Source organism: Myxine glutinosa, chromosome 3 (genome assembly GCF_964187855.1).
Source record: "Myxine glutinosa chromosome 3, kmMyxGlut1.1, whole genome shotgun sequence".
NCBI lineage: Eukaryota > Metazoa > Chordata > Myxini > Myxiniformes > Myxinidae > Myxine > Myxine glutinosa.
Window position 1 is genome coordinate 12,384,781 of NC_136263.1, and position 27,887 is coordinate 12,412,667.

At 50.9% G+C, this 27,887-nt stretch overlaps 1 protein-coding gene across 1 annotated transcript in view; it reads left to right on the plus strand.

Annotated features, from left to right (window-relative positions):
• Window positions 1–19,561: 19,561 nt before the first annotated feature.
• Window positions 19,562–27,887, plus strand: part of LOC137423806 (dedicator of cytokinesis protein 1) — a 968,048-nt gene continuing 959,722 nt past the window's right edge. The window contains exons 1-4 of the mRNA XM_078773719.1: window positions 19,562–19,859; window positions 20,147–20,230; window positions 22,897–22,934; window positions 27,313–27,368. Of these exons, the coding sequence (XP_078629845.1) occupies window positions 19,817–19,859; window positions 20,147–20,230; window positions 22,897–22,934; window positions 27,313–27,368 (221 nt within the window). The 5' untranslated portion in view covers window positions 19,562–19,816. The remainder of the gene's footprint in view (window positions 19,860–20,146; window positions 20,231–22,896; window positions 22,935–27,312; window positions 27,369–27,887) is intronic.

A 27,887-nucleotide genomic window follows, 5' to 3' on the forward strand; every position in this document is an offset into this window, starting at 1 on the left:
CTTGTAACTTTACAGTCCCCTTTCTCACCTCCTTCTCCATGTGCTCCTTACAGTGCCTCACCTCCTCACGCACTCCTCCGACCTCCTCACTCACTCCTCTTCTGATCTCCTCTCCCATCACTTGCATCTCCTGCCCAGATGCCACCCTCATCTGCTCCATTTCCTCCCTGTGAGCATCCAGTTTGGTTTCTACCCCCATTCTGACCCCCTCTATCTGCTGCCCCATTTGTTTAACTTCCCTTTCCGCTTGGTCCCTCATGTCCCTCAATTTGCCTTCCATCCTGTTTTCTAACCCCTCTAACCCCTTTTTCATTCCTTCCATTTGATTCTCTTGAGCGGCCATTCTGTTTTCTACCCCCATTAACCCCTCCTGTATTTCCCCTAATCTATCGTCTAATTTCCCAAATTTCTTGTCTAATCCCTTAAAATTATTGTCTAATCCCTTAAAATTATTGTCTAATCCCTCACCAGTACCCCTCGCTTCGTCCCTCATTACCCCCAATTGCTCACTCTGAGCATCCATCCGGTTCCCCATTACCCCCATCATTCTGCTTTCCATTTCTTCGCTATTCTTGTCCATAAGGGCCTTCATTTGTAGAAAAAAAAGGTTCAAATCCACCAGGGGCGCTGCCACGGTCGCGGGCGCCGCGACCAGCGAGGCGCCATTTTGCGCACCCGCAATGTCGGGCGCAACGACGCTATTTTGTGCGTCTGCTACCCTCGCTGCTTCGCTCTCCTCGCGTCCCTCAATTTGGTCCTGGACCGACCCTGCCTCACTCTCCTCTACCGGACCCCAGCTGTCTTGATCCGCCATAGCGCGACTTTCAAAATTCGGGTTTTTATATTTTGTAAAACACAATCAAATTTCGCCGTTATAATTTCGAGCGCGGGAAACGCGCTCCGGATCGAATTCTACCTCCCAACACCAATTGTTACCCTAGTGGTACAATTGGTGTTCCAAAATTTGGGCCTAATAAATTTAGTCCCAGGTCCGAATCCGACACTCCTGACACCAATTGTTACAGACACGACTTTGATGTTATGGTGGGCCGAGCGGAATGGCCGCCGTGTCCGCACAAGTTACCCGATTATACTCGAACGTTGCCGAGTCGCGCTACGCTAAATCAATTGAGGAAAAGGACACAACGGCTGGGATTAAAATGACACGACACCAGGGATACGGTTCTCAAGACCTCCGGAGGAGGTTATAATATGGCGGAAGGTTAGATTACAGGAATGAGAGGGACAGCATAGAAAGATAGGCACTTAGACACACTTATCTTATTCCCGACAGACCACAGATAAACAGGACAAAACTGACTCACACGGGGATTGATGGCAAGGAAAGCGGGCAGTCGATGGCTCAAGGTGCACTCTTGGCTCAAGGACAGAATCGACCCGGTCCGGTCCAAAGATGCGGGGAGGTATCGTCGCGCTGGGGGTGGCGTCCTTTGCTCTCCGTGGTTCAGGCGCATCTGACTTCACATCCGGTAAGTCGCTGCGTATCTCCGGCGGGGAGTGACACGCCCTCGGCTCGTTAGCTCCGCCCCAGATGGAATCGGCCCGTTGCTTCTCATTGGGTGCGGGGGGTTACCGGCTCCGCCCTTGACGAGGGGCCGACAGGCAGCCCCTTCGTGGTAACCCCGTCGGCGCACATGGGTAATGGCGGCTAACCGAGCCGGAGTGAGGACGCACACTCCCCGCGCGCGCCGTTGTTGTAGTTGTTGTAGTTGTTGTTGTAGTTGTTGTTTGGGGAAGAAGATGGGAGGAGGTATGGGAAGGTCCTAAACTCACTACTGGTGCCATATAATCACATTCTGGTGCAACGAAGAGTCAGAATTAATGGAAACGAGTCCTTAACTGACATAGACTAAGAATAACTAGCAAGATGTCCGAAAGTTGTCTACGTGAGATGCGGTGGACCTGGGCACGACATTTAATGGGGGAAAAAGGGGAAGGTCGGTTCTACAGAGTGTTGTTTACAGACAATGGGACTAGGGAATGGGGGATTGGGGATAGTTGGGGAGTATTGGGGAAATAGGGGAATATTTACAAGCGGATATGGAGGCCAAATGCCATATCCGCAACAATATATATATATATATATATATATATATATATATATATATATATATATATATATATTGTTGCGGATCCCGGATTACGGCGCTCCCCTTAGCAAGGGGGGTTTAATCCCCTCGTCTATTAAGCTGGCCGTCCGAGTCCTAGAATATATCGCGCTCCTTTGCGGGGTTGAGATTGACCAGGGTGAATGGTCAATGGGTTCCCAGATACCTTCGCCAACCTCTCCGCAAAGCAGGACGATACTTCTGCCCGAGCCACGGACAAGATGGAAGATTGCCGAGCGGTTTAGCAATCCGAAGCTCGAGCCGTTAGCAGAAAGACTAACCCGATTCTGAGCGGTTCCTATATCGTGCCCCCGATATTCAATTGGGGACAGGATGCAAGCGATCGGATGAGAGGGACCAAAGTAAAGCGAGAACAAATATAATTTATTAATTATGTACAAGAAACCTGAAGAGGAAATGAAAGAAGGGAATATACAAGAAGAAGAAGAAGCAGTGACACAGGGCAGCCTTAAACAGTCTTATATTATCACATGCCCAGGACAGTACAAACACACTTACACGAATGGGGTGGTGGTGGTGGGAAGGAAGAGAAGGGTCCAAGCAGATGGTTCCAGGCTCCGGGTCCGCCGCGAAGAATGGCAGGCAGCTTCGCTTGTCGTTGGCGCACGACCGGACCTTACATATGCGAGGGGTGGGGAAGCTGCGTGCGTATAGCGTGCCGAACGCTCTCAAACCAAACGGCAGTTCGTATCAAACGATGGTTCCAAGTGATCCTCTGCGCAGTGTTCTTATCATCCGCCGTCTCTGCGCTGTTCTCTCAATCGCAACGGTCCCCTGCACAGTTCTTCATCAATGGCCACCCCTCGCGCATCTTCTGCATCTCTTTAGGTTTGACTCCTTCTCTCTCCCTGGCACATCTCTCTGAGAGGGCTTTGCGCTTGCGATTTTATAACCCGCTTAGAAATCAAGCCGCGCTTCATCGAGCCACGCCTATTAACGAGCTCACCTCAGCCCTGGTTGGTCAGCGAGGACTCACTGGCTCCACCCTCGACGGCTCGTGGGCGAGGCCACACCTCTTCCCGTGGCTCCGCCCCTTCTTTCCTCGAGCCGACCGCATGTTCAATGGCGGCTTGAGCCAGGCAGCGAACGCTACTGGCAAGCCCAGGGAACACAATTTGGAGGAAGGCTACGCCGCAATATGAATTGACAAGGGGGCCTACTCTTATTTAATTAATACAACGCAGATTCAACTCTTGGGAACAGATCCTTACCTGAAACACATACTAATGAAATAACTAAAGGAGAAGCCTATGGTGTGCTACGTGTTGCTCGTGGCCTAACTAGGGTGCGACCTTTGACCTTTACACCAAAAATGGGAGTATTTACAGGGGATTATTTATAAGGGAATATTACAGATATTTACTAAGTGGAGGGTTTTAAAAACCACAACACAGCACCCTCATTTCCTCCAGGGCCATCCCGGCCCGACAGAACTTTAACTTAGTGTGACACTCAGGTGTGGTAACCCTCTACTATTAACTTCACCCTGAGTGCGACATTTTTAAAATGACTAAGTATGTCCCGCCTGCTGCGTTGCATTCTATCTATCAGACTCACGCCCACAGAATAACCGAATCACGGAATTGTCTTCAAAACTACACATTGACGGTGGGGAGCATTATTTACAAAGACACTAGTTGGTATTTACAAACGCGAACCCAGGACCTGTCTTTTGGGAAACAAAAAGAAGATATTTTGAGAAGAGGAAAGGCATGCACTGCACTGCACCGATACCACCAGCACCAATAAGCACCAAAAACACCAAAGCACCAAAATGCACAAAAAGCACCAAAAGCACCATCCGGTGCACAGTCATACATTGCAATAAACTATGCCTTGCGACGTCTTCTCTGCTGGGCCGATGGTTCTGGATGACTTCTTGCTTGCTGCCTCGTTGGTAATAATAAAAAAGGCACAAAACGTGTCCATTTCTTTAATTATGGCCAGCAGGGGCCAACTAAGGTGGTCTACCTGCATGGCTTAGGTGCCACCTTTACCGTGGTCCGCAAGCAAGATCTCCTGGCCACAATGGCCGGTCCCCAACAGAGGTGCCAGGCCCCAAAACGTGGGGACCATGAATGTGGTGCTCAGCCACAGACCTGTGGTCCATATGGTGGTGCTCGGACACAACAACGTGCAGTCCATAAGTGTGGTACCGGTCCAGGCAGGCAGCAGCGAGGGTGCGGGCACACAACTGCGGGCACCTGTGCACTCCCCCCGGGCCCAAAAGAAACAAATCCATGAGTGGGGGAAGGAGGACAAGCAAGCAGTGGGGCAAGATCGCAAGGGTACACATCAACACAAGGTAATGCAGAGGTGAGGTGCGCAGGAGAGCGAGCCAAGAAAGCTCGTCCCTACCGTCCGCCCCCCCCCCCCGTCACCTAATCTACCCTTGCCCTTACCCCGTATTTACACAATTTACAAATTCATCGCTAACGTCCTGTCTTCCCCATATCTCCCCTCTATACCAAATTCGTCATCAATCCCAATTTCTCATTAATCCCTCCATTCCGAATTTACCATCAATCCCTCATAAGGAGGAGGAGATGGAACAATGCACAATGTCACCCCCACGTCAAGATGCGACTTACATACCAGACATTTGCAAATCCGGTGGTGTGGAGTCCTGTCACCCTGGTGAGTGGATGCAGATGGTGCGAAGAGACTTTCTCCTAACTACCTTCTAAATGACTTTAACACTTTTACTCTCCCCGGGGTCTTTCCCTGCCAAACCATTGGCCATTTTACACTATGTGGTTCTAAGAGCCGAACTCCCATTGACCAGACTGTGGGGCTCACCACTTTGGGGTCTCACTCCCCCGATTCCTCACCCTGTGCCCTCGCACAATTTCTGGGCTGGGTTGTGTGGCGCTCCCAGCAGGTCTGCTCACCTGCACACCTCCGCCACTGTAGTTGTCTCCCGAGCTTACCTGCTCCTTACCCTAACCTATCTGGGGAAGGCCCTCTGGCGCTCTCACCCCCTACCGCCCGCCCTCTCTGGCATCGGGCTACCCGGGTCCGTCCTCCGGATCCTCGGGCCCCATTGAACAACTACTGGCTCCCAGGGCCTACCTGCGGCCTCACTAGGCCGACAGACTAACAGGGGTGGAGTGCCCATTCAACCATACGTACTAACAGGCCACATGCCCAGCCAATTTACTCTACTAATGCACCCAACACAACACTCCTGTGCAACTACCCTCACCACAGATGCCAATATCCAACCACAATTTACCTACTCCCTCTACCTACTTTTAAACTACCCTCCCCAGGTACTCGTGAAGGGGTCCATCTTCCCCATCCACTCCTTTCGCACCAACCACTCCACTCCATGTATTCCACACTACTCACTCCACACCATCCATTCCATACTCCATTTATTCCATGCTCCATTCACTCCATACCATCTATTCCATACAACCATTCCCCACACCTCCGTACTTCACTTACGCACCTGGTGCCCACACACCTGGGGGTACTTGCACACCTGTTGGCAACTGCACAGCTGGTGGCACTTGCACCCTCCTTCCCTCCAGGACCATTCACTCAATACAATACACTCAACTCAATGCACAATCACACCTTTCACAATACTCTGCTCAATCACTTCCTATACACACACTGCATCATCTGATCTACCTGGTTTTCCCTCTAACTTAGTGCTTCCCGTCTTCCCTTATACTATTGCACATCCCACGTCGTTATCATCCAAACTAATCTACCTACGTCCCCTACTACAGGTATAATGTCACTACTTAAATCTTGTCCCTTTGGTCACTTCTAAACCCTAACAATATCCAAGCCCTTCCTGGTTAGGTTTTCACCGCCATAACCCCATAAAACTATAGCTCCTTTGCCCCATACATACGATGTGAGGGATGGTAAATCTACCATCCCTCTACACCATATACCATTTAGCATCAATGTTTCTAATCTAGTCACTGTACTATGAGCCTCGGTGCGTCAATGCATTTTCAAAGCTCGGCTTCGCAAAGCCGAGCAATGAATGCGGGTGGTTTGGTCTCCTGCAGGTTGGGTCCGTCCGGCATTCGGATTCAGGGGAGGTGGTTTACTCGGGCCAAGGCTCCAAGCACCATCCCGGCATGGGGCCTTGCGCTCCCAAGCGCGATGGCCTAGCCTTGCACAGGTGGAGCGCCGCCACCACAAGGGGGCGCCGCGCCGGCCCCTCCTACCTCCCCTCGAACCGGGCCGGTCGCTTTGCCTGGCAAAGCGCGGAACCGACCATCCCGGGCGGGGCCCGGCACGGATCGCGCATGGTGGTTCTTTTGAAACCGCCATGATTACAACCCTCGCCGGATCCCGCAGTACACAAAGCCCGGCACGGACCGAGGGCTCGCGTCGGCTATCCGTCAGCCTAAACGCTGCCCCGGTCAACGTCGATGCTCCCCTCGCATGCTCACACCAAGCGTTCCTTTTTACATTCGCCAAACCCGGCGCTCCAACGCCTCTCGTACATCACATGCATTCTACTCGTGCACATTCTTGCACATCCATTCCACCATTCGCACACTCTGTTATCACACACTCCATTCCACACCTTTCTTCCCCCGTTACGTCCTCCGTAACACTCACCACGGGTGTGCACTCCTGCACATACCCACTCACGTGCTCCGTTGTGCCCTCCCGCACACGCGCCACAACCAACTCAGGTGTGCGTTCTCGCACACCCGCCACAACCAACTCACACTCCTGGTCACTCTCATCACACATACACTCCGACGTGCATTCTCGCTCGCACTCGGTTTCACTTCCATACTCTGTCGTGCATTCTCCCTCGCACCCGGTATCACACTCGCGCTCCGACGCCACTCACACACGCGCGCCATTTTCTCTCACACCACTCACAAGGGACCCTCCACAAACGCCCGGGTGCTTTCGCGATCCTAAGCGCGCGAAAAACCCTCTCGCGCCAAACATTCTCCTGCAAAATCTCCCCGCACAATATACAGCCCGACTCACCTGGGCGCTTCTTCCTCGTCGCTCCAACACCACCTGCAAATTTCATTGGGGTTAATAAGTACAGCATCACGATGCGAATTCAGACTTTGTACAATTTCTCTCTCTTCCTTCTGCGAGTGCTTTTCCAAGTCCAGCATCTCTTCAATTCCAATTTCCACTACTATTTGTTCGGTTTTAATTTCTTTTTCCTTTCCCTCGACGACCGCTGGCTCTATTAAAATTTTCTCTACTTCGGCGGTCACCGGCTTCCCCATACCCTGGGTCGCGATCTCTACTCCGGTCCACGTGACTTTGCCTTGCTCAACGTCGCTTCTCCCGCGCTCCTCACACCGCGCCACCTCGTCGCGTACAAATGCACTTTTCCCGCTTGACCTGTGGTCAAAGTCCTTCCCCAATGCTTTTATCTGGCCACCTATTCGGGTTCTAAACCCTTCAATTTGATTTCCCATGTCATTTCTTAATTCACCAATTTGGCTTCCCATCTCCCTACTATTCTTTGCCATGTCTTCACCAGTCTTGACCATAAAGGCCCTCATTTCAGCCATAAATGATTGCATGTCTTAACGTTGGTACAGTGGGCGCGGCTGCCGCGACCATGTGCGAGGCGCCGCCATCTGGTGCGCCTGCAACCCCCTCTACCGCACCTTATTCAACCTCCTCTTCCATTACTCCCACTGCCTCCATGGGGTCCTGGGTTGCCTATAACCCCTCTTCTATCTCCCCCACCGGCATCCGATCGCCTTGACTATCCATGGCACGACTATAATTTGGTTTTTAATAATAAATTTCGGCCGCTCGTAATTTCGACCAAATTATTCGGATGGATTAAAAATTTGGTTCGGGCTTCAATCCCACTCCCCGACACCAATTGTTGCGGCCAATAACACAATTGGTGTCCAAAATCTGGTCTAAATAAATTTAGTCCCAGGTTCTAAATCCCAACTCCTGACTACCAATTGTTGCGGATCCCGGATTACGGCGCTCCCCTTACCGAGGGGGGTTTAATCCCCTCGTCTATTAAGCTGGCCGTCCGAGTCCGAGAAGATATCGTGCTCCTTTGCGGGGTTGAGATTGACCAGGGTGACTGGTCAATGAGTTCCCAGATACCTTCGCCAACCTCTCCGCAAAGCAGGACGATACTTCTGCCCGAGCCACGGCCAAGATGGAAGATTGCCGAGCGGTTTAGCAATCCGAAGCTCGAGCCGTTAGCAGAAAGACTAACCCGATTCTGAGCGGTTCCTATATCGTGCCACCGATATTCAATTGGGGACAGGACGCAAGCGATCGGATGAGAGGAACCAAAGTAAAGCAAGAACAAATATAATTTATTAATTATGTACAAGAAACACGCAGAGGAAACAAAAGAAGGGAATATACAAGAAGAAGAAGAAGAAGAAGCAGTGACACAGGGCAGCCTTAAACAGTCTTATATTATCACACGCCCAGCACAGTACAAACACACTTACACGAATGGGGTGGTGGTGGTGGGAAGAAAGAGAAGGGTCCAATCAGATAGTTGCAGGCTCCAGGTCCGCCGCGAAGAATGGCAGGCAGCTTCGCGTGTTGTTGGCGCATGATGGCACCTTACATATGGCAGGCACCTTACATATGCGAGGGGTGGGGATGCTGCGTGCGTATAGCGTGCCAAACGCTCTCAAACCAAACAGCAGTTCGTATCAAACGATGGTTCCAAGCGATCCTCTGCGCAGTGTTCTTATCATCTGCCGTCTCTGTGCTGTTCTCTCAATCGCAACGGTCCCCTGTGCAGTTCTTCATCAATGGCCTCCCCTCGCGCATCTTCTGCATCTCTTTAGGTTTGACTCCTTCTCTCTCCATGGCGCATCTCTCTGAGAGGGCTTTGTGCTTGCGCTTTTATAACCCGCTTAGAAATCAAGCCGCGCTTCATCGAGCCACGCCTATTAACGAGCTCACCTCAGCCCTGGTTGGTCAGCGAGTGCTCACTGGCTCCATCCTCGACGGCTCGTGGGCGAGGCCACACCTCTTCCCGTGGCTCCGCCCCTTCTTTCATTGAGCCGACTGCATGTTCAATGGCGGCTTGAGCCAGGCAGTGAACGCTACTGGCAAGCCCAGGGAACACAATTTGGAGGAAGGCTGCGCCGCAATATGAATTGACAAGGAGGCCTTCTCTTATTTAATTAATACAACGCAGATTCAACTATTGGGAACAGATCCTTACCTGAAACACATACTTGAAGGAACTGCGCTCCAACGCGAGTCGAAAGAATTGACGCGACCAAAGACGGAATTCGTCCGAGTTGCTTTATTGAAACAAAACAGCTCAGGTATTCTGACAAGCCCGTTTATCGGGCAGCAATATATATACACATTTATGTCGGGAAGTTTGCCCGGCAAAAGCTATACCGGGCATGCCCGGGTGTCAAGGGCGAGCCTTGGAAAGGCGAGTCTGGACCTGCCCGGGCGTGTTTGGCTGCGGCCTGGCAAGTCGAGGCTGGGCGTGCCCGGGCGCTCTGGGCGAGCCCTGGAAAGGCGATAGCGGGCATGCCCGGACGCTCTGGGCGAGCCCTGAAAAGGCGATAGCGGGCATGCCCGGACGCTCTGGGCGAGCCCTGGAAAGGCGAGAGCGGGCATGCCCGGGAAAGACGAGACCGGGCGTGCCCGGGAGGTTCGGGCGTGCCCGGGAACAGTGAGTCCGGGCATGCCCGGGAGAGGCGCGTCTGGCCATGTTCTGGCCGGTGCAAGGCGATTGTGTGCATCCAGCGGTAACCGCTACACACGCCCCTCCAGAATCGACCTGCACCGGCAGGGTCAATTTAAGGGGGGTCCGGATGACCCGGCCGAAGCGACCCCTGGAGGGTCGTGGGGAGGGGTCCGACGTGGTGGTGGGTGGTCGAGCGGGGGGAACTGTGGACGGGGGGCGGCCTCGCCGCGGGGGAAAGGCCAACCGTGGTGGTCGGTCGACGTCCAGGTGCGCCGGTTTGAGGCGGTCCACAGAAATCCGGTCCGGCCGGCCGCCGAAGTCGACGATGAAAGACTTGTCGCCCCGTCGCAGGACCCGGAAGGGCCCGTCGTATGGTGGCCGGAGTGGCCCCCGGTGCGCGTCATGATGCACAAAGACGTACTCCGCTGTGCGAAGCGCCGGGGGGACGTAGGACTGGGGGCCACCGTGGCGGGACGTCGGCACGGGGGCAAATCGTCGGGCGGCCTCCTGGAGGTCCGAGCGCTGGCGAGCGGCAGACCAGGGACTGGTAGCGTCGGGCACGAATTCGCCCGGGACGCGGAGCGGCTGGCCGTAGACGAGCTCGGCGGCGGACGCCGGAGGTCTTCCTTGGGGGCCGTGCGAAGGCCCAAAAGGACCCACGGCAGCCGGTCGGCCCAACCGTCGTCCTGAAGGCCGGCCATGAGTGCGGCCTTCATGGAGCGGTGAAACCGCTCGCACAACCCGTTGGCTTGGGGGTGGTAGGCCGTGGTGCGGTGCAGCGTGACCCCCAACGAAAGGGCGACCGCGCCCCAAAGCTCAGACGTGAACTGTGGGCCGCGGTCGGACGAGATGTCCGCTGGTGCGCCGAAGCGCGCGACCCAGGTGGCGATGAACGCCTGCGCCACGTCGGCGGTGGTGGTGGAGGCGAAGGGGCACAGCCTCCGGCCACCTGGTGGTCCTGTCCACCATGGTGAGCAGGTGGGTGAACCCCCGTGAGGGGGGCAGGGGACCCACCAGGTCCACGTGGACGTGGTCGAAACGCCGTTCAGGCACGGCGAAAGGTGCCAGCGGGGCCTGGGTGTGGCGGTGGACCTTGACCAGCTGGCAGGCCGTGCAGGCATTGGCCCAGTCGCGGATGTTTCGTCGAAGGTCGTGCCAGACGAAACGTGCCGACACGAGCTTCTGAGAAGCTTTCCGGCCCGGGTGAGAAAGGCCGTGGATGGAGGCGAAGATGCGGCGCTGCCAGGAAACGGGCACGATGGGGCGAGGCTGGCCCTGGGAGACGTCGCAGAGCAGGACGGTGCCCGCGAAGCGAATGTCGGCCAGGCGGAGGCCCGTGTCCACCGCACGGAGTGCCTGCACCGAGGCGTCGGTGGTCTGGTCGGCCGCCATGAGCGCGAAGTCCATGCCAAGGTGGACCGCGTTCACGCTGGCCCGAGAAAGACAGTCGGCCACGGCGTTGTCTTTGCCGGCGACGTGCCGGATGTCCGTGGTGAACTCCGACACGGCGGAGAGGTGGCGCTGCTGGCGGGCCGACCACGGCTCCGTGACCTTAGCCATTGCGTAGACCAACGGCTTGTGGTCGATGAAAGCCGTGAACAGGCGGCCCTCCAGGAGGTGTCGGAAATGGCGAACGGCCAGGAATAGCCCGAGCAGCTCGCTGTCGAACGTGCTGTAGTTTAACTCGTTCGGCCGGAGTTGCCGGCTGAAAAAAGCGAGTGGCTGCCAAACCCCGTCCACCCATTGCTCATGGACAGCGCCCACCGCGTAGTTGGAGGCGTCCGTAGTGAGGGCAATGGGCGCGTTGAGCACCGGGTGAGCCAGCAGCGTTGCGTCGGCGAGGGCCCGTTTCGCGCTGGCGAAGGCCGCGTCCATGGCTGCGGACCAAACAATGTCATGCTTGGCCGGCTTGCCCCGGAGGGCCTCGTAAAGGGGCCGCATGAGCTGAGCAGCGCGGGGCACGAATCGGTGATAAAAATTCACCATGCCGAGGAACTCTTGGAGGGCCTTGATGGAACGGGGACGCGGGAACGTGGTGATGGCCTCGACCTTGGTCTGCAGCGGCACGGCCCCGGTCTTGGTGATGCGGTGGCCCAAAAAGTCAACGGTCGTCGCGCCGAAGTGGCATTTGACCGGGTTGACAATTAAGCCGTGCTCGCTGAGGCGACCGAACAGTGTTCGGAGGTGGAGGAGGTGCTCGGCGCGGGACGTGCTGGCGACGAGGATATCGTCCAGATAGACGACAAGAAACGGCAGGTCGCGCAGCACGCCATCCATCAAGCGCTGGAACGCCTGGGCCGCGTTCTTGAGGCCAAACGGCATCCGCAAAAATTCGAACAGGCCGAACGGCGTGATGACGGCCGTCTTCGGGACGTCGGCCGCCAGGACAGGTACCTGGTGGTAGCCCCGTATCAGGTCAATTTTCGAAAAGATGACCCGTCCCGCCAAACGGGCGGAAAAGTCCTGAATATGCGGGATCGGGTACCTGTCGGGGGTGGTAGCGTCGTTGAGAGGGTGGTAGTCGCCACACGGGCGCCATCCACCCCCCGGCTTTGGCACGATGTGCAGTGGCGAGGCCCACGCGCTATCGGAGCGCCGCACGATGCCGAGGTGCTCCAATGCGTCGAACTTGGCCTTCGCCACGGCGAGCTTGGCCGGGTCGAGGCGGCGGGCCCTGGCGTAGACCGGCGGGCCCGTAGTGGGTATGTGGTGCTCGATCCCGTGCCGCACCGTGACGACCAAAAACGTCGGCCGCGTGAGGGTCGGGAATTCCGCGAGCAGGCGAGCGAACTCGTTCGCTGCCGGGAGGGCGCACGCCAGTTCGGTCGGTGCGGAGCTGCTCATCGTGCACGCCAGGGAGCCGAAGGTCTCGGCGTTGACAAGGCGATGACGTTTGACGTCGGCCAGCAGCCCGTGCGCGCAGAGGAAGTCGGCGCCCAGCAAAGCCATGGGGACGCAGGCGGTCACAAAAGTCCATTGAAAACGCTGGCTGCCGAAGCAGAGGGTGACGACGCGTGGGCCGAAAGTGCGTATGGCCGAGCCATTAGCAGCGACCAAAGAGGGGCCGCAAACGGCGTCCCGCCTGTCCTGCTCGGAGGCGGGTATGACGCTCAGTTGGGCGCCGGTGTCACACAGGAAACGCCGCCCAGACGCTTTGTCCCGAATAAACAGCAAGTTGCCCGAGTGGCCGGCGCTCATGGCTGGGAATGAACGCCGGCCCGGCCGTTTCCCGACCTGCCGAAAGTGCACGGGGGCCGGCACGTCCGAGCCTTGTGTCCGAACCTGGCGTGGTAATAACACCATGCACGGTCTGGTGGAGGCCCCGGCCGTCGTGTCGAAAGCGGGCGGTGCGGCGTGGCGGCCGCCAGTTGCACCGGCAGTTCGGCCTCCAACCGCGCAGGGCGCTCGGGCGTCGTGGGCGTCGCCTCGGACGGCGGCGGGCTCCAGGTAACCGCGCCGATGTGCTGGCCCGCCGAGGAGATCTTATCGGCTTCGCTGGCGAGGGCGCGGGAATCCGTGATCAACGTGCCAGCCAGGGCGAGGCGTACCGGGTGAGGCAGCTGGCGAAGGAACAGCTCGCGGAACAGAAAATCCGGAGAGTGCTCACTGAGCAACGAGAGCATATAGTCCATGCGCTCTGACGGGCGCGTGTCGCCGAGCTCGGGCAGAGCGAGCAGGCGCCGTGCGCGTGCTGCCGGTGAGAGGGCGAAAGCGTCGAGGAGGAGTGTCTTCAGCGCGTCGTATTTGTCAGCAGCCGGCGGGTGCTCGAGGAGGCTCAAGGCGCGGGCCGCGGTGGCGGAACCGGGCGCCGCCACAACATGGTGGAAGCGGATGTCGTCCGCGGTGATGCCTCGCAGGGTGAACTGAGAGTCCGCCTGAGCGAACCAAACAGCCGCATGAGCCTCCCAGAAGGTAGGCAGTTTAAGCGTCACTGCCGTATCCATGTCGGTAGGTCACCAATGAAGGAACTGCGCTCCAACGCGAGTCAAAAGAATTGACGCGACCAAAGACGGAATTCGTCCGAGTTGCTTTATTGAAACAAAACAGCTCAGGTATTCTGACAAGCCCGTTTATCGGGCAGCAATATATATACACATTTATGTCGGGAAGTTTGCCCGGCAAAAGCTATACCGGGCATGCCCGGGTGTCAAGGGCGAGCCTTGGAAAGGCGAGTCTGGACCTGCCCGGGCGTGTTTGGCTGCGGCCTGGCAAGTCGAGGCTGGGCGTGCCCGGGCGCTCTGGGCGAGCCCTGGAAAGCGATAGCGGGCATGCGCGGATGCTCTGGGCGAGCCCTGGAAAGGCGATAGCGGGCATGCCCGGACGCTCTGGGCGAGCCCTGAAAAGGCGATAGCGGGCATGCCCGGATGCTCTGGGCGAGCTCTGGAAAGGTGAGAGCGGGCATGCCCGGGAAAGACGAGACCGGGCGTGCCCGGGAGGTTCGGGCGTGCCCGGGAACAGTGAGTCCGGGCATGCCCGGGAGAGGCGCGTCTGGCCGTGTTCTGGCCGGTGCTAGGCGATTGTGTGCATCCAGCGGTAACCGCTACATACTAATGAAATAACTAAAGGAGAAGCCTATGGTGTGCTACGTATTGCTCGTGGCCTAACTAGGGTGCGACCTTTGACCTGTACACCAAAAATGGGAGTTTTTACAGGGGATTATTTATATGGGAATATTACAGATATTTACTAAGTGGAGGGTTCTAAAAACCACAACAATATATATATATATATGATATATTTGAAAGCCCTAAATAATTCCCATACTCTAAAAAACTATATCTGTAAGGAATCTAATATTTTGCATAAATGTAGCCTTATGTTACAGAAAGACGTAAAGTAGTCCTGAGACTTATCATGCATCACGTGACCTGGCAGTGACGCAGTGACGTTTAAATTTCAACACTTACATTTAGATACACACCTAGACATACACCCACTTTGTAAATATATTTTATGCTTGTGTGATTATACTTACACACATACACAAACACATACAAGATAAAATATGTGTGTTCTATTGGAAACATAGTGTACTAAGTGTGAGGATGTTACAAAATAAAATATAATTAAAGTAGTTAATCATATGGTTCGAGTTTTAATGCAGTCGAAACTATGCTGTGTTAAAGTTAATTGTTCAGTCCCAAAACACAGCGAAATGGTCAAAGTTGCCTATCCCTCTGAAGCGACGTGTGGCGAGGCGCGCGGAGCAGGCCGAGTCACGCTAATGACTATAATTGGGTTATGACCTTAAAATTAGGTCAAGGTGAAAAACATGTTAACTCTGTGTACTTTCTATCCCATTATTGATGCAATGGAAACGGCAGCTTCTCCTTGCTTCCCTGCATGCTAATTTAAAAGTGCAAGCTCTGCTCAGTGTTCGGCTTATTTCTTCCTCATGTGTGCGGGAATATTGCAAAATCTGCGAGTCACACTGAGAAAATAACCAGACTCTGCAGTGTTGGAGAATCTCTTTCATTACATACAGATTTTTTTTTCTTTTTCCAACAACATTGTCAGTGGAGCTAAGTTGAGCGGTGAGAGTACAGATGTTTCACAGAAAGTTGGACAATAACACATCCAGGTGGGAGTATGTATCTGTTCACAAGATGAGTTCCACATTGGGAAGTTCACACTGGGTCAAACCATTGACGTTGACACTGGGATTGCAGAATGTTTTAGCCGCACTGCCTGGTCGGTTGTTGCACTGCCAACATCACTTTTCAAAGAAGGCGCGTTTTTTTCTTTCTTCCTTTTTTGATGGGACATGGATTTCACTTGTGCAATGTTCCATACAACTATGAAACTACGTGTATTGGGAATAAGGGATGAAATGTTGAGCAAAGCATAGTCGAGAGAATGCATCAAGAGGCCGAGGAATGTCCGTATGGTTCGCAAGAGTTCTACAGCTTGAGGAAGACTTGTTTCTGCACACAAATTTGTAGCCATCAAGCAACAATGTTTATTACCTCCACCACCGAAGGTGGACGGAGGTTATGTTTTCACCCCTGTCCTGTCTGTCTGTCTTTGAACAAGATGTCTCAAAAGGTTATGGACAGATTCGGACAAACTTGGTATGGCGGTTGGGTGTGTAATAAGGACGAATCGATTATCGATTTTGGTGAAGATCCGGATCCGGATACAATAATTACCTCCACCACCAAAGGTGGATGGAGGTTATGTTTTCACCCCTGTCTGTTTGTCTGTCCGTTTGTCTGTGAACAAAATATCTCAAAAAGTTATGGACAGATTCGGACGAAATTTGGCACAGATGTAGCGTGTGTGAAAAGCACGAAATTGTTAGATTTTGGTGAAGATCCGGATTTGGATCCGGCTACCAGAATGTTTTAAGTGATTCTTCACCATTGGTAGATGGGGCCAAAAACGATACGTAGCAGGATATCTCAAAAAAGTTACGGAGGGATTTGGACTAAATTTGGCAGAGATGTAGCGTGTGTGAAATGGACGAAATGATTAGATTTTGGTGAAGATCCGGATCCGGCTACCAGAATGTTTTAAGTGATTCTTCACCATTGGGAGATGGGGCCAAAAACGATACGTAGCAGGATATCTCAAAAAGTTACGGAGGGATTTGGACGAAACTTGTTGGACATGTTGGGTGTCTGAGAAGGACGATTTGATTCTACTTTAGTGAAGATCGGAATATGGATTCGGATATGACATTTATTTAATTTTTTGGATGATTTCACCATGGGGAGATAGGGCCAAAAACGACACATAGCAGGATATCTCAAAAAGTTATGGACGGATTTTGACGAAACTTGTTGGACAGGTTGTGTGTGCGACAAGGAAGAATCGATTCAATTTTGGTGAAGATCCGGAGCCGGATTCAGCTGGTATAATTTTTTAAGTGATTCTTCACCATTGAGTGATATGGCCAACCAGGTGGATGTTCTAGTTTTTCTTGTTTTTGATATCTAATGATTCTTCACCATTGAGAGTTGGGGCCTAAACTATATGTATGTAGCACGATATGTCAAAAAGTTGTGGACGAATTATGACAAAACTTGGTGGAGAGGTTGGGTAGGTGACAAGAACAAGCCGATTAGATTTGGGTTTAGGTCCAGATCCATATGTAGTCCATCAGTGGGATACAAAAGTTAAACTCCACAGTCTGGCGGAGGTATGTGTTTTACCGAGTGCCATTCTAATCTATAATGCAGCAATGCGACTTCATTTTGCGAGTGAAAAATGGGACTGAAGTGAAGATTTGAGTTCGGTTACAGTTGGTCAACCTGGTGCCCTTAGCGGACGTTTCCTGATCCATCGTGAGAGTTTCAAACGGTAGACAAAATATTGGGTTAGGGAGAGGGGGTGGCTGGGGCTGGCAAAAGGGGTAATGGGATGGAGCTGAGGTCAAGGTCTGCAGTTGTAAATCCCACATTTCTATTTGATTCATATATAAAAGTCGAGGGATAGGAGCACGGCAGCCTCAAATTGCTCGTTTGAAATGATTGCATTGTTGCCTCAACTAGTGATAAGAAACAAAATTGATGACGATACAACCAACCTCATTGTGGAACTCGTATGATCCAGGCTCATCGTGCTTCTGGAATGTCCTTGCTCAGTCAGCTCAATTCCACTCTTCCCTACAGGACTTCAACTTGGAAGTTCTTTGCCAACTCAGTTCACCTACCATCCCTACCTGTGATATTTCCCTCTGATTAACACTGACCACGCCCTCTCCGTTTCCTTGGAGGTTGCTATTCCTTTTCCCCTCTTCTCTTTCCTCCCGATGTTCGTTCTTCACTTTGTCCACGTGTTATCCGACTGGCCCATTGTCAGTGCGTCACATCTACCCTTTATTGCCTTGCTCTTCTATGAGCCTTGATCCAGTGTAGAAAAATCGGTTTGATATTTTACCCTGATGAGTGTATTTGTGGAGCGCCCCCTGCAGGCGGTATGGTGCAGCACCATCAAGATTATCGAGAACGGTTTCCATGATTATTTTATGAAGCATTGATTACGACGACTTCGTATCGACGTTGTTACCTGAGGCTTGCCTCCCCGTGCACGTTTATTGTCAATCCCCAAAAAGGTGTTGTGCCAAGGGCCTTTAAATTCTGGTCGCCATTTCTGGGTGTCGTGGACAGAAGGTCGTCACTGGGCCATCGGAGTGGCTTACGAATCTGTGGACCGCAGGGGCAATACCACATCACGCGGTCTCTGGGTTGTAATGTGGCCTCATGGTGCCTTTCCTTCACTATAGTTTTTCTCATTGAACGTCACAGAAGGTCGGCACTGGGCCATCGGGGTGGTCTAGAACTCTCTGGACCGCAGGGGCAATGCCACATCATGCGGTTTCTGGGTTGTAACGTGGCCTCATGGTGCCTTTCCTTCACTATAGTTTTTCTCATTGAATGTCACAGAAGGTCGGCACTGGGCCATCGGGGTGGTCTAGAACTCTCTGGACCGCAGGGGCAATGCCACATCATGCGGTCTCTGGGTTGTAACGTGGCCTCATGATGCCTTTCCTTCACTGGAGTTTTTCTCATTGAACGTCACAGAAGGTCGGCACTGGGCCATCGGGGTGGTCTAGAACTCTCTGGACCGCAGGGGCATGGCCACATCACGCGGTCTCTGGGTTGTAATGTGGCCTCATGGTGCCTTTCCTTCACTATAGTTTTTCTCATTGAACGTCACAGAAGGTCGGCACTGGGCCATCGGGGTGGTCTAGAACTCTCTGGACCGCAGGGGCAATGCCACATCATGCGGTCTCTGGGTTGTAACGTGGCCTCATGATGCCTTTCCTTCACTGGAGTTTTTCTCATTGAACGTCACAGAAGGTCGTCACTGGGCCATCGGGGTGGTCTAGGACTGTCTGGACCGCAGGGGCATGGCCACATCATGCGGTCTCTGGGTTGTAATGTGGCCTCATGGTGCCTTTCCTTCACGATAGTTTTTCTCATTGAACGTCACAGAAGGTCGTCAATGGGTATCGGAGTGGTCTAGGACTGTCTGGACCGCAGGGGCATGGCCGCATCATGTGGTCTCTGGGTTGTAACGTGGCCTCATGGTGCCTTTCCTTCACTATAGTTTTCTCATTCAATGCCACGGCAATCCGTTGTTCCCCATTGCAGATGAACGACCCAAATCCAAGGGCATCCACCTCGATTGCGACGAGGGTCGCCTCTCTTCCTATGACATTTCGGAAGACTGTGCTTGAGTCCATGCACACGTTCCACATTGTTTTGAGGAGCCCCTTTGTCCAGCCATCCAGGCAAGGTTCGATTCTGTTGTCGGCCTTTGCACTTTGGAGGAGGAATCCCCAAATTGAGAGTGTTATATATCAACTGAATTTGCAGAAGAGTGTGGAAACACCCTCCCCTCTTCTCCCCGACTCCTCCCTCTCAAAATACAGCAACTTTGTTTTCCTTTGACTTATATTAAAAGTTGTAATTTCGCTTTGCTCTTGATGGTTGTAGTGGTTTCATTTGGATTTAAGATGATAGTATCCATTTTTGGAAGTTTGAATAAATATGTTCCGCGAAACTCTGCACTAACCTTTCCTGACTTTGCTTGAATTTAATAATGTTAGATTCAGCATTTCTGGAGAGTCCTCAAAAGAAGTGGGTGGCATTTTTTTTGTTGTTGGGAGCCCTTTTACAAAGAGCTGTAATGTTTCATACAATGTAAGGCACACTGTGTCCAGGCAAGCAGCAGCATCTTCTGCAATGGAACATTTTAAGGGGAAGGCTACTGGGTGCTTTGCAAAACGGAAACCTCAACGAATGAGGAAGGAAATCGGGGAATTTGGTAACAGAACTACACTCTGTCGAGGTTGACAGTTGGAGAAAACTTGTAATTACAACGACAGTGTAATTTGACCATCCTTAAACTTTGCAAGTATCAGACAGCATAGAGCAAGCGCAGGCCAGTCGGTCCAGCCATCGTTCTTCACCCACGTGTGGGTGAAGGGGAAGGAAAAATTACACCGGGTGTCGAAATGAGTTTGTTTTGAAGTTTGCTGAAGAGAGCCAAAGCTATCATGGGCATCTGGAAACCGACGGAGGAAGCCAAGTTTGGTGTGGGTAAGTTTTTGAATTTTTACAGTTTCGTGCCTTCAAAACTTTAATCTGATAAAGCAGGTGTTGAGCCAGGGTTTATTTAGTTTGAACCAAAAAAATCTGCTTTACTTGATTTGAATTTTAAAAACATGTCATTCCCATTATTCACTTGCAAGGAAACTTGTCACTGGGAGGATAGGCCTTAAGAGGCACCATGCCCATGCGGTCCGATCCGTCGGTCTATGATGCCAACCCGATGTGTATGCCATTTACCCTTCTCGTTCACTTGCATTGACCTCTTTCCTTCACAGCAACATACAATTTTAAAGCAGCTGGGCCACACCAGATATCGTTGCAAGTTGGAGACACGGTGCACATTTTTGAGGAGTGTGAGGGTAAGGTTGAATGTTTCTTCCTGTGCCGTGTTTTACCAAAGTGCAGGTTTTTACGGTACCGTCAGATCCGTTCCGTGGAATGTTTTTGATCATTTTGGTTCTGGCTGGTGCTTGAATCGGTGCTTGATGTGATTAAAGGTTTTTCTTAAAACCAATCGTAGTATGTTATGATCACCTATAACTTACCTGGCTAGTTGAGGTTCATAAGAATGGTTTCTCACCCATGTTGTTCCACAATATTTTCGAAACCGCATGCTTGTTTGATTACTTGAGGGCTGCATTCGCATGATCGTCATTCAACACAAGGGTCGGAACAACTCGTTGAATTCTTCCTCAACTCAACAACGTTGGGCCAATGAAAAATTGACGTCGCGATTGCAACCAATAAACAACGTTGGGCCAACGTTGGAAATTGACGTCGCGATTGCAACCAATAAACAACGTTGGGCCAACGTTGGAAAATAGATGTGACGTTTACAACCAATAAACAACGTTGGGCCAATGATAAATGGACGTCGCGATTGCAACCAATAAACAACGTTGGGCCAACGTTGGTAAATAGATGTCGCGTTTGAAACAAGCAATGTCTCCCTGACGTCAACAATGCCCTTGTGACCAAATGCCAACGCCAACTTTGACCCAACTCCAAATGCCAACGCCAACTTTGACCCAACTCCAAATGCCAACGCCAACTTTGACCCAACCCCAAATGCCAACGCCAACTTTGACCCAACCCCAAATGCCAACGCCAACTTTGACCCAACTCCAAATGCCAACGCCAACTTTGACCCAACTCCAAATGCCAACGCCAACTTTGACCCAACTCCAAATGCCAACGCCAACTTTGACCCAACTCCAAATGCCAACGCCAACTTTGACCCAACTCCAAATGCCAACGCCAACTTTGACCCAACTCCAAATGCCAACGCCAACTTTGACCCAACTCCAAATGCCAACGCCAACTTTGACCCAACTCCAAATGCCAACGCCAACTTTGACCCAACTCCAAATGCCAACGCCAACTTTGACCCAACTCCAGATGCCAACGCCAACTTTGACCCAACTCCAAATGCCAACGCCAACTTTGACCCAACTCCAAATGCCAACGCCAACTTTGACCCAACTCCAAATGCCAACGCCAACTTTGACCCAACTCCAAATGCCAACGCCAACTTTGACCCAACTCCAAATGCCAACGCCAACTTTGACCCAACTCCAAATGCCAACGCCAACTTTGACCCAACTCCAAATGCCAACGCCAACTTTGACCCAACCCCAAATGCCAACGCCAACTTTGACCCAACCCCAAATGCCAACGCCAACTTTGACCCAACTCCAAATGCCAACGCCAACTTTGACCCAACTCCAAATGCCAACGCCAACTTTGACCCAACCCCAAATGCCAACGCCAACTTTGACCCAACTCCAAATGCCAACGCCAACTTTGACCCAACTCCAAATGCCAACGCCAACTTTGACCCAACCCCAAATGCCAACGCCAACTTTGACCCAACCCCAAATGCCAACGCCAACTTTGACCCAACTTCAAATGCCAACGCCAACTTTGACCCAACTCCAAATGCCAACGCCAACTTTGACCCAACTCCAAATGCCAACGCCAACTTTGACCCAACCCCAAATGCCAACGCCAACTTTGACCCAACCCCAAATGCCAACGCCAACTTTGACCCAACTTCAAATGCCAACGCCAACTTTGACCCAACTCCAAATGCCAACGCCAACTTTGACCCAACTCCAAATGCCAACGCCAACTTTGACCCAACCCCAAATGCCAACGCCAACTTTGACCCAACTTCAAATGCCAACGCCAACTTTGACCCAACTCCAAATGCCAACGTTGGCCCAACTCTTTTGTGTTAGCTGGATACTATCCTATTTTTCATGTGGGGTCGGCCTGGGGGAGGGGGGGGGCGGTGAAGCTTGGGCCAGGTCTTCACGAACCAGGCTCGTGAGGGCCTGACATTCGACTCGTAAAGGCAGGGATTTATAATTTGACCATGGTGCTGGTGATAGCTCACTTACTCTTCGCGAACTTCACCATCCACGAAATAATGCTGGCAGACGGGATGCCCGTTTAACATCCATCCCATGGCCAACCAGGGTGGATGTATGAAATAAAACTAGCGTTCTATTTCAGTACCAGCAGGAAGTTTGGAATTGTGGGATCTGCCGTTCTCAGGAGTGGACGAGAATACAGCTGTTGGACTCATTTGAGGACAGAGAAAAAGTGGAGATTTTTTTCAAATTCGCGTTAGGCCTTTGTTTTGTGAAACCAAAATCACCAAAGCACATCCGTAAGTCACAACAATGCAAAGTGCAGATATTTCAACAGTTTTCCACGTTAAACCATTAATGAGGCGGTTTTACATTTTTTATTGATTGCATGCGAGGGGCAGTCAATGCGTTATATGGATGAGACGTACTAGGGCAAGATGTACCGACATATAATTTGATATATAATGATTGCTAATAAGAGTTTAACAAAAAAAAATACATTATGTCCTTTGTAATTGCCTGACATCTATTGGACTATTTCGATCATCTCTTTGGTAAAAACCCTTTGTGAACATGCCCCGTATTTAGGATATCAAAGCATGTACCACCATGGTGATTATGTTCTTCCTGTATTCACGGTTCTTCTTCAGGATGGTATCACGGTGTGATCAGACATTCAGAACAAAAGGTAAGATGTCTGGCAGCACAACCTGTGTGTTGGCCTGCTCACTTTTCATAGTATGATTGAGATATATAACAAGTAACTGATTCGGTGTTGTGTTAGCAAACTCTGGCGTGTGTGTGTGTGTGTGTGTGTGTGTGTGTGTGTGTGTGTGTGTGTGTGTGTGTGTGTGTGTGTGTGTGTGTGTGAATATATATATATATATATATATATATATATATATATATATATATATATATATATTGCGCAACAACGTTGGGCCAACGTTGGTAAATAAATGTCATGTTTACAACCAATAAACAACGTTGGGCCAACGTTGGTAAATAGATGTCAAGTCCGTTTGAAATATATATATATACATGTGAAATGCCAAGACCAAATTATTTTGAATTCTGGAGTGGGTGGGTGGTTTGTGTGCAGCTACCCTGCTGCTGGTTGCATCATTTTGTGGGCGCATCTGCCACTGATGCAATCTGTGATTCATTTTTCCGACCTCGGAAGGATGACAGGCTGAGTCAACCCCACCTGGCATTAATTCACGGGATTTGAAATCAGGACCTTAGGATCCCAAGCCCGCCACCCTAACCACCCTAACCTAGACAACACCAGGTATAATTTTGGAGTGATTAGAAGTCATTTTTATTAGCTCACCTTGAACATAGTTCATGTTCAGGTGAGCTTATGGGATGAGATGGCACAGCCGTTAGTCTGTCCTTCTGTCCGTCCGTAAACACTTGCAACTTTTTCTACAAAACTTCTGATGGGATCGTGACGAAGCTTATCTAAAATGATATTTGGTGTGGTAGAAATCCAGTTTGTTCATGGCATCATCCCCCACTGCATATACGTAGGTCAGCATAAGGTTTAAAGGTCCCAAAATACTTGGATTTTGATCTAGTTTGCTCTCCATTTTGGATTACAGGTAATCTTCAAGCAATCTTCTTTTATCAAACTGCTTCACCGATCAATGCAAAACTTTTAATTTGGGATGAACCACCGAAGGAAAATATGGTTTGTCAACAATGGCATAATCAGTCACGTTATATGGCAGCCATATTGGATCATAAGAAAACCTTTAAAAACCTCCTTCTCTGAAACCACTTAACTGATCGATGCAAAAGTTTACATATATGATCGACAAGATTGTTCAATAGGAATTGTTCAATGCTCTACCGAGTGCTGTTCTATTTTTTTTTTTATCTCTATAAATTATAATCATTTCTCTCTGTGCTTTTCTGGCAAGAATTGTCATACAAACAAATTTGCCACATTTTAAACAGGTTTGTTTACACTGCATTAAAAATGAAATTGACCGAGCATAACCAGGCCCAGCACGATAACGAGGCCAGCTTGGTATTTTGTAGTGAGTGGCTATATCCTCTGTGCTCTCGTTATCTTGCCTTTCCTGTCTAATATTATGCGTGATGGCAAGTTCCTAAATGTGATGATGAAAGTCATCTTCGTCTTCTTGGGCTGCTGCGAGTCCGAGGACGAGCAATCGACTGCACACCCCTGCTGGTTTGGCCATGTCCGATCAGTCTACCTGGGATGAACCTTTGGCTGTTCACTGTTTCGCTACAAACGAATCCCTTACAGGCTCGCTTTAGCACCCAATTGTTTATAATATACACCTTAATTGTTCAGTCTACCTGGGATGAACCTTTGGCTGTTCACTGTTTCGCTACAAACGAATCCCTTACAGGCTCGCTTTAGCACCCAATTGTTTCCAGAGGATGATGTCTGCCATTTAAAAAAACCAGCCCAGAGCTCGGTGTTACCTAGATGATGTAATTGTTTTTGGAGGAACTCCCGAAACACATGATAAAAACCTCAGAGAGGAAGTACAACGTATCAATGCAGCTGGGCTGAAACTGAACCTTTCAAAATGCCAGTTCAGACAGGCGGAGTTGTCATTTTTAGGACATGTGGTGTCACACGCAGGACTGAAACCTTACCCTGCTCATGTTTTGCGGTGTCACAAGCACCCCCACCAAAAGACGGGCAGAGTTACGCTCTTTTCTCGGACTCACGTCATGGTATGCAAAATTCATCCCTAACTATGCATCAGTCGTGGAACCTCTGAGAGAATTACTACGGGGACCATCCACCTTCTCCTGGTCAGTCAAGGCACAGCAAAGTTTTGACTCAGTTAAAGAACTGATTGTCAGTAGTCCAGCTCTCGCTCTTTTTGATCCAGAGCTATACACCATAGTGACAACTGATGCCTCTGATTATGGTCTTGGAGCGGTCCTGATGCAAATCCATGCTGACAAAACAGAGAAAACCATCGCATTTGCATCCCGAACGCTGACTGAATCGGAAAGAAAATATTCCACCGGGGAAAAGGAAGCACTTGGATGTGTGTGGGTGACAGAGAAGTGGAGGACTTATCTCTGGGGCAGACATTTCACATTACGCACTGACCACAGTCCTCTCACTACACTGCTTTCCACAAAAGGATTGGGAAGAGCTTGAATGAGCATGACCAGATGGTCCGCAAGGCTTCTGTCATTTCATGATGACATCCAGTACAAGCCTGGCTCTGAAAATGTAACAGCTGATTGCTCGTCTCACCTGCCACTGCCTGCTTCAGAGCCAAGCCTGGAGGATGATGTTGAGGTTGTCGCGCTCACATCAACCCTCACTGCTGTGACAGCTGAAGAATTGAAAACTGAGTGTATTTCCTGCCCTGTTCAAGCAAAGCTGTGGGAAATGCTTACAAAGTGCTGGCTGAAAACGTCGAAAGGCCTGGATCCTGATCTCCTTCCTTACTTCAGATTGCAAAGTGAATTGTCATTACAAGAGGACTGCGTGATGAGAGGTACTCACTGCCTCCTTGTCCCGGATGCACTACAACCACATTTCATCAAATTAGCGCATGACACTCACCAGGGAATTGTGAGGACAAAGCAGCGGTTAAGGGATCTGTACTGGTGGCCGGGAATGGACGCGCACGTAGAGTCCGCAATCAAAGCTGGCATTAATTGACAGCAGAACGACAAGAGAGATGTGACACACGCATCACCACTGCAGCCGGTTCCTTATCCTGACGCAGCTTGGGAGAAAGTGGCAATCGACATAGTGGGGCTCTTCGATTCTGCACCACTGGACTGTCGTTTCGCTACCACACTCATCGATTACTTTAGCAAAATGCCCTCTCTTTTTGCAGGTGTTGCACTGTGCGTCCTTTGCTGGGCATCCATAGTAATTAGCTGTGTGGTTTACAGAACCGCATCTATAACACGTCTTCCCTTGAGCCGGTTGGGATCGCTGATCTGAAATACCTCTCCCAGCGAGTCTAAAGGGTCTTTTGCTGCTTTGCGAATCCTGTGTCTGCACAGGGTGTTTGGCCTGTATGGCGCTAGCAGCCCCTTGGCCTATGATCTTGGCCTCCGCCATTGCCGACTCAGTCTTATATAGCGATGGTTTTAGCTTTCTGTAATGTCAGTCCTGTTTCCAGCAGTAACTGCTCTCTAATCCGAGGTGAATTTGTTTTCTCGACCAGCTGGTCCCGGATCATTTCGTCTGCCAGCTCTCCAAACTCACATGAGACGACCATCTCCCTCAATGAAGCAATGTATTGTGACGTACACTCGCCGCCATTTTCCTGACCACTTTGCCCAAATTTATATCGTTCTGCCACGATATTAACTCTTGGGACAAAAAACTTCCTCAAGGCCGCAAGTGCAGTCTCAAAGCTATTTATCAGCCACTGTTAATGTATAGAAGAGTCTCTGACCTTCGGTGCCCAAGCAATGTATCAAAAGTGCACACTTTCTCACATCAGCAAGTGTTGTCTCCTGTATCGCCAGCATGAAGTTTTCAAAGACACGAGTCCAGGTCGTAAAAGGCATCGAAGGCTCACCTGGGTTTTGCAGAAAGGCTGTCGGTGGATTCAAGTTCAGTCCCATTCTCGTCGACAGTTTGTTGTGTCGTAAAGTTCAGTAAGAGGAATTCAGTGAGGTCCAACTGTTTTATTCAATCCAACATCGAACGTACATCCCGTTCCAATCCTCTCCACACTTCGTCCTTTACCCGGAACTCCTCCTCCTCTTGGCCACGCCCCCTCTAGCGTACCTTCCATGCACAACACCACACAGCACAATATAAATGTACGTCTTGAGTGACTATGGGAACAGGGCAGGTGAGTGAGACCACAGGTTAACTCGCCATTTATTTGGCTAAGTGTCTATGGGTGGTGCTTTGAGTGACATCATCCTCCAAATGAGGACTTTAGTACTCAGTTAATCCACAGTTCAATCTTTAAGTCCATCTTATATCATGAGCTCAGTGGATCCTGATCAGATCAGCCCAGATCAGCTCCATGGACAGTGGAAACGGACCTAATTGAATTGAGCTAACATTTACCATTTTGTTTTTGCAGGGTATCTTCCCAGTTTCCTTCATTGCATTGAAGAAAGCCAACGTTGTCAATCCAGGGTAGGAATTGTACAATCATGTATCTTGTACACATTTGTTCAATAACTGTAATACTTGAAGGACTCTCGACTTGTCTTGTAAACAACACTATTTTCGATTGACTATCTGCTTTCACAAAGATATGCAGATACTCAAACGATCATGGCAATTGCATTGCATGTTGTTACCTCCACCACCAAAAGTGGACAATGGTTGCGCTTTCACCCTTGTCTATCAGTCTGTCTGCCTGTCTGTGTGCATGTCAATCGCATACAGGTCACATTTTTACTCCGATATTCACTAAACTTCACCACCTGGCAGAGGTATTACTCCAGTGACAAGCTGGAAGCCTATTGTTTTAAGGTCATTAGGTTAAAAGGTCAAGGTCACAGAAACCGTCAATTTTCAACTCATTCACTTGATATCTATACATATGTGTATATATATATATGTATATATATACTAGCAGAAGTACCCGGCATTGCCGGGCGGGGGAGGGGAGGGGAGGGGGAAGGGGAGGGGAGGGGAACGGGGGGAGAG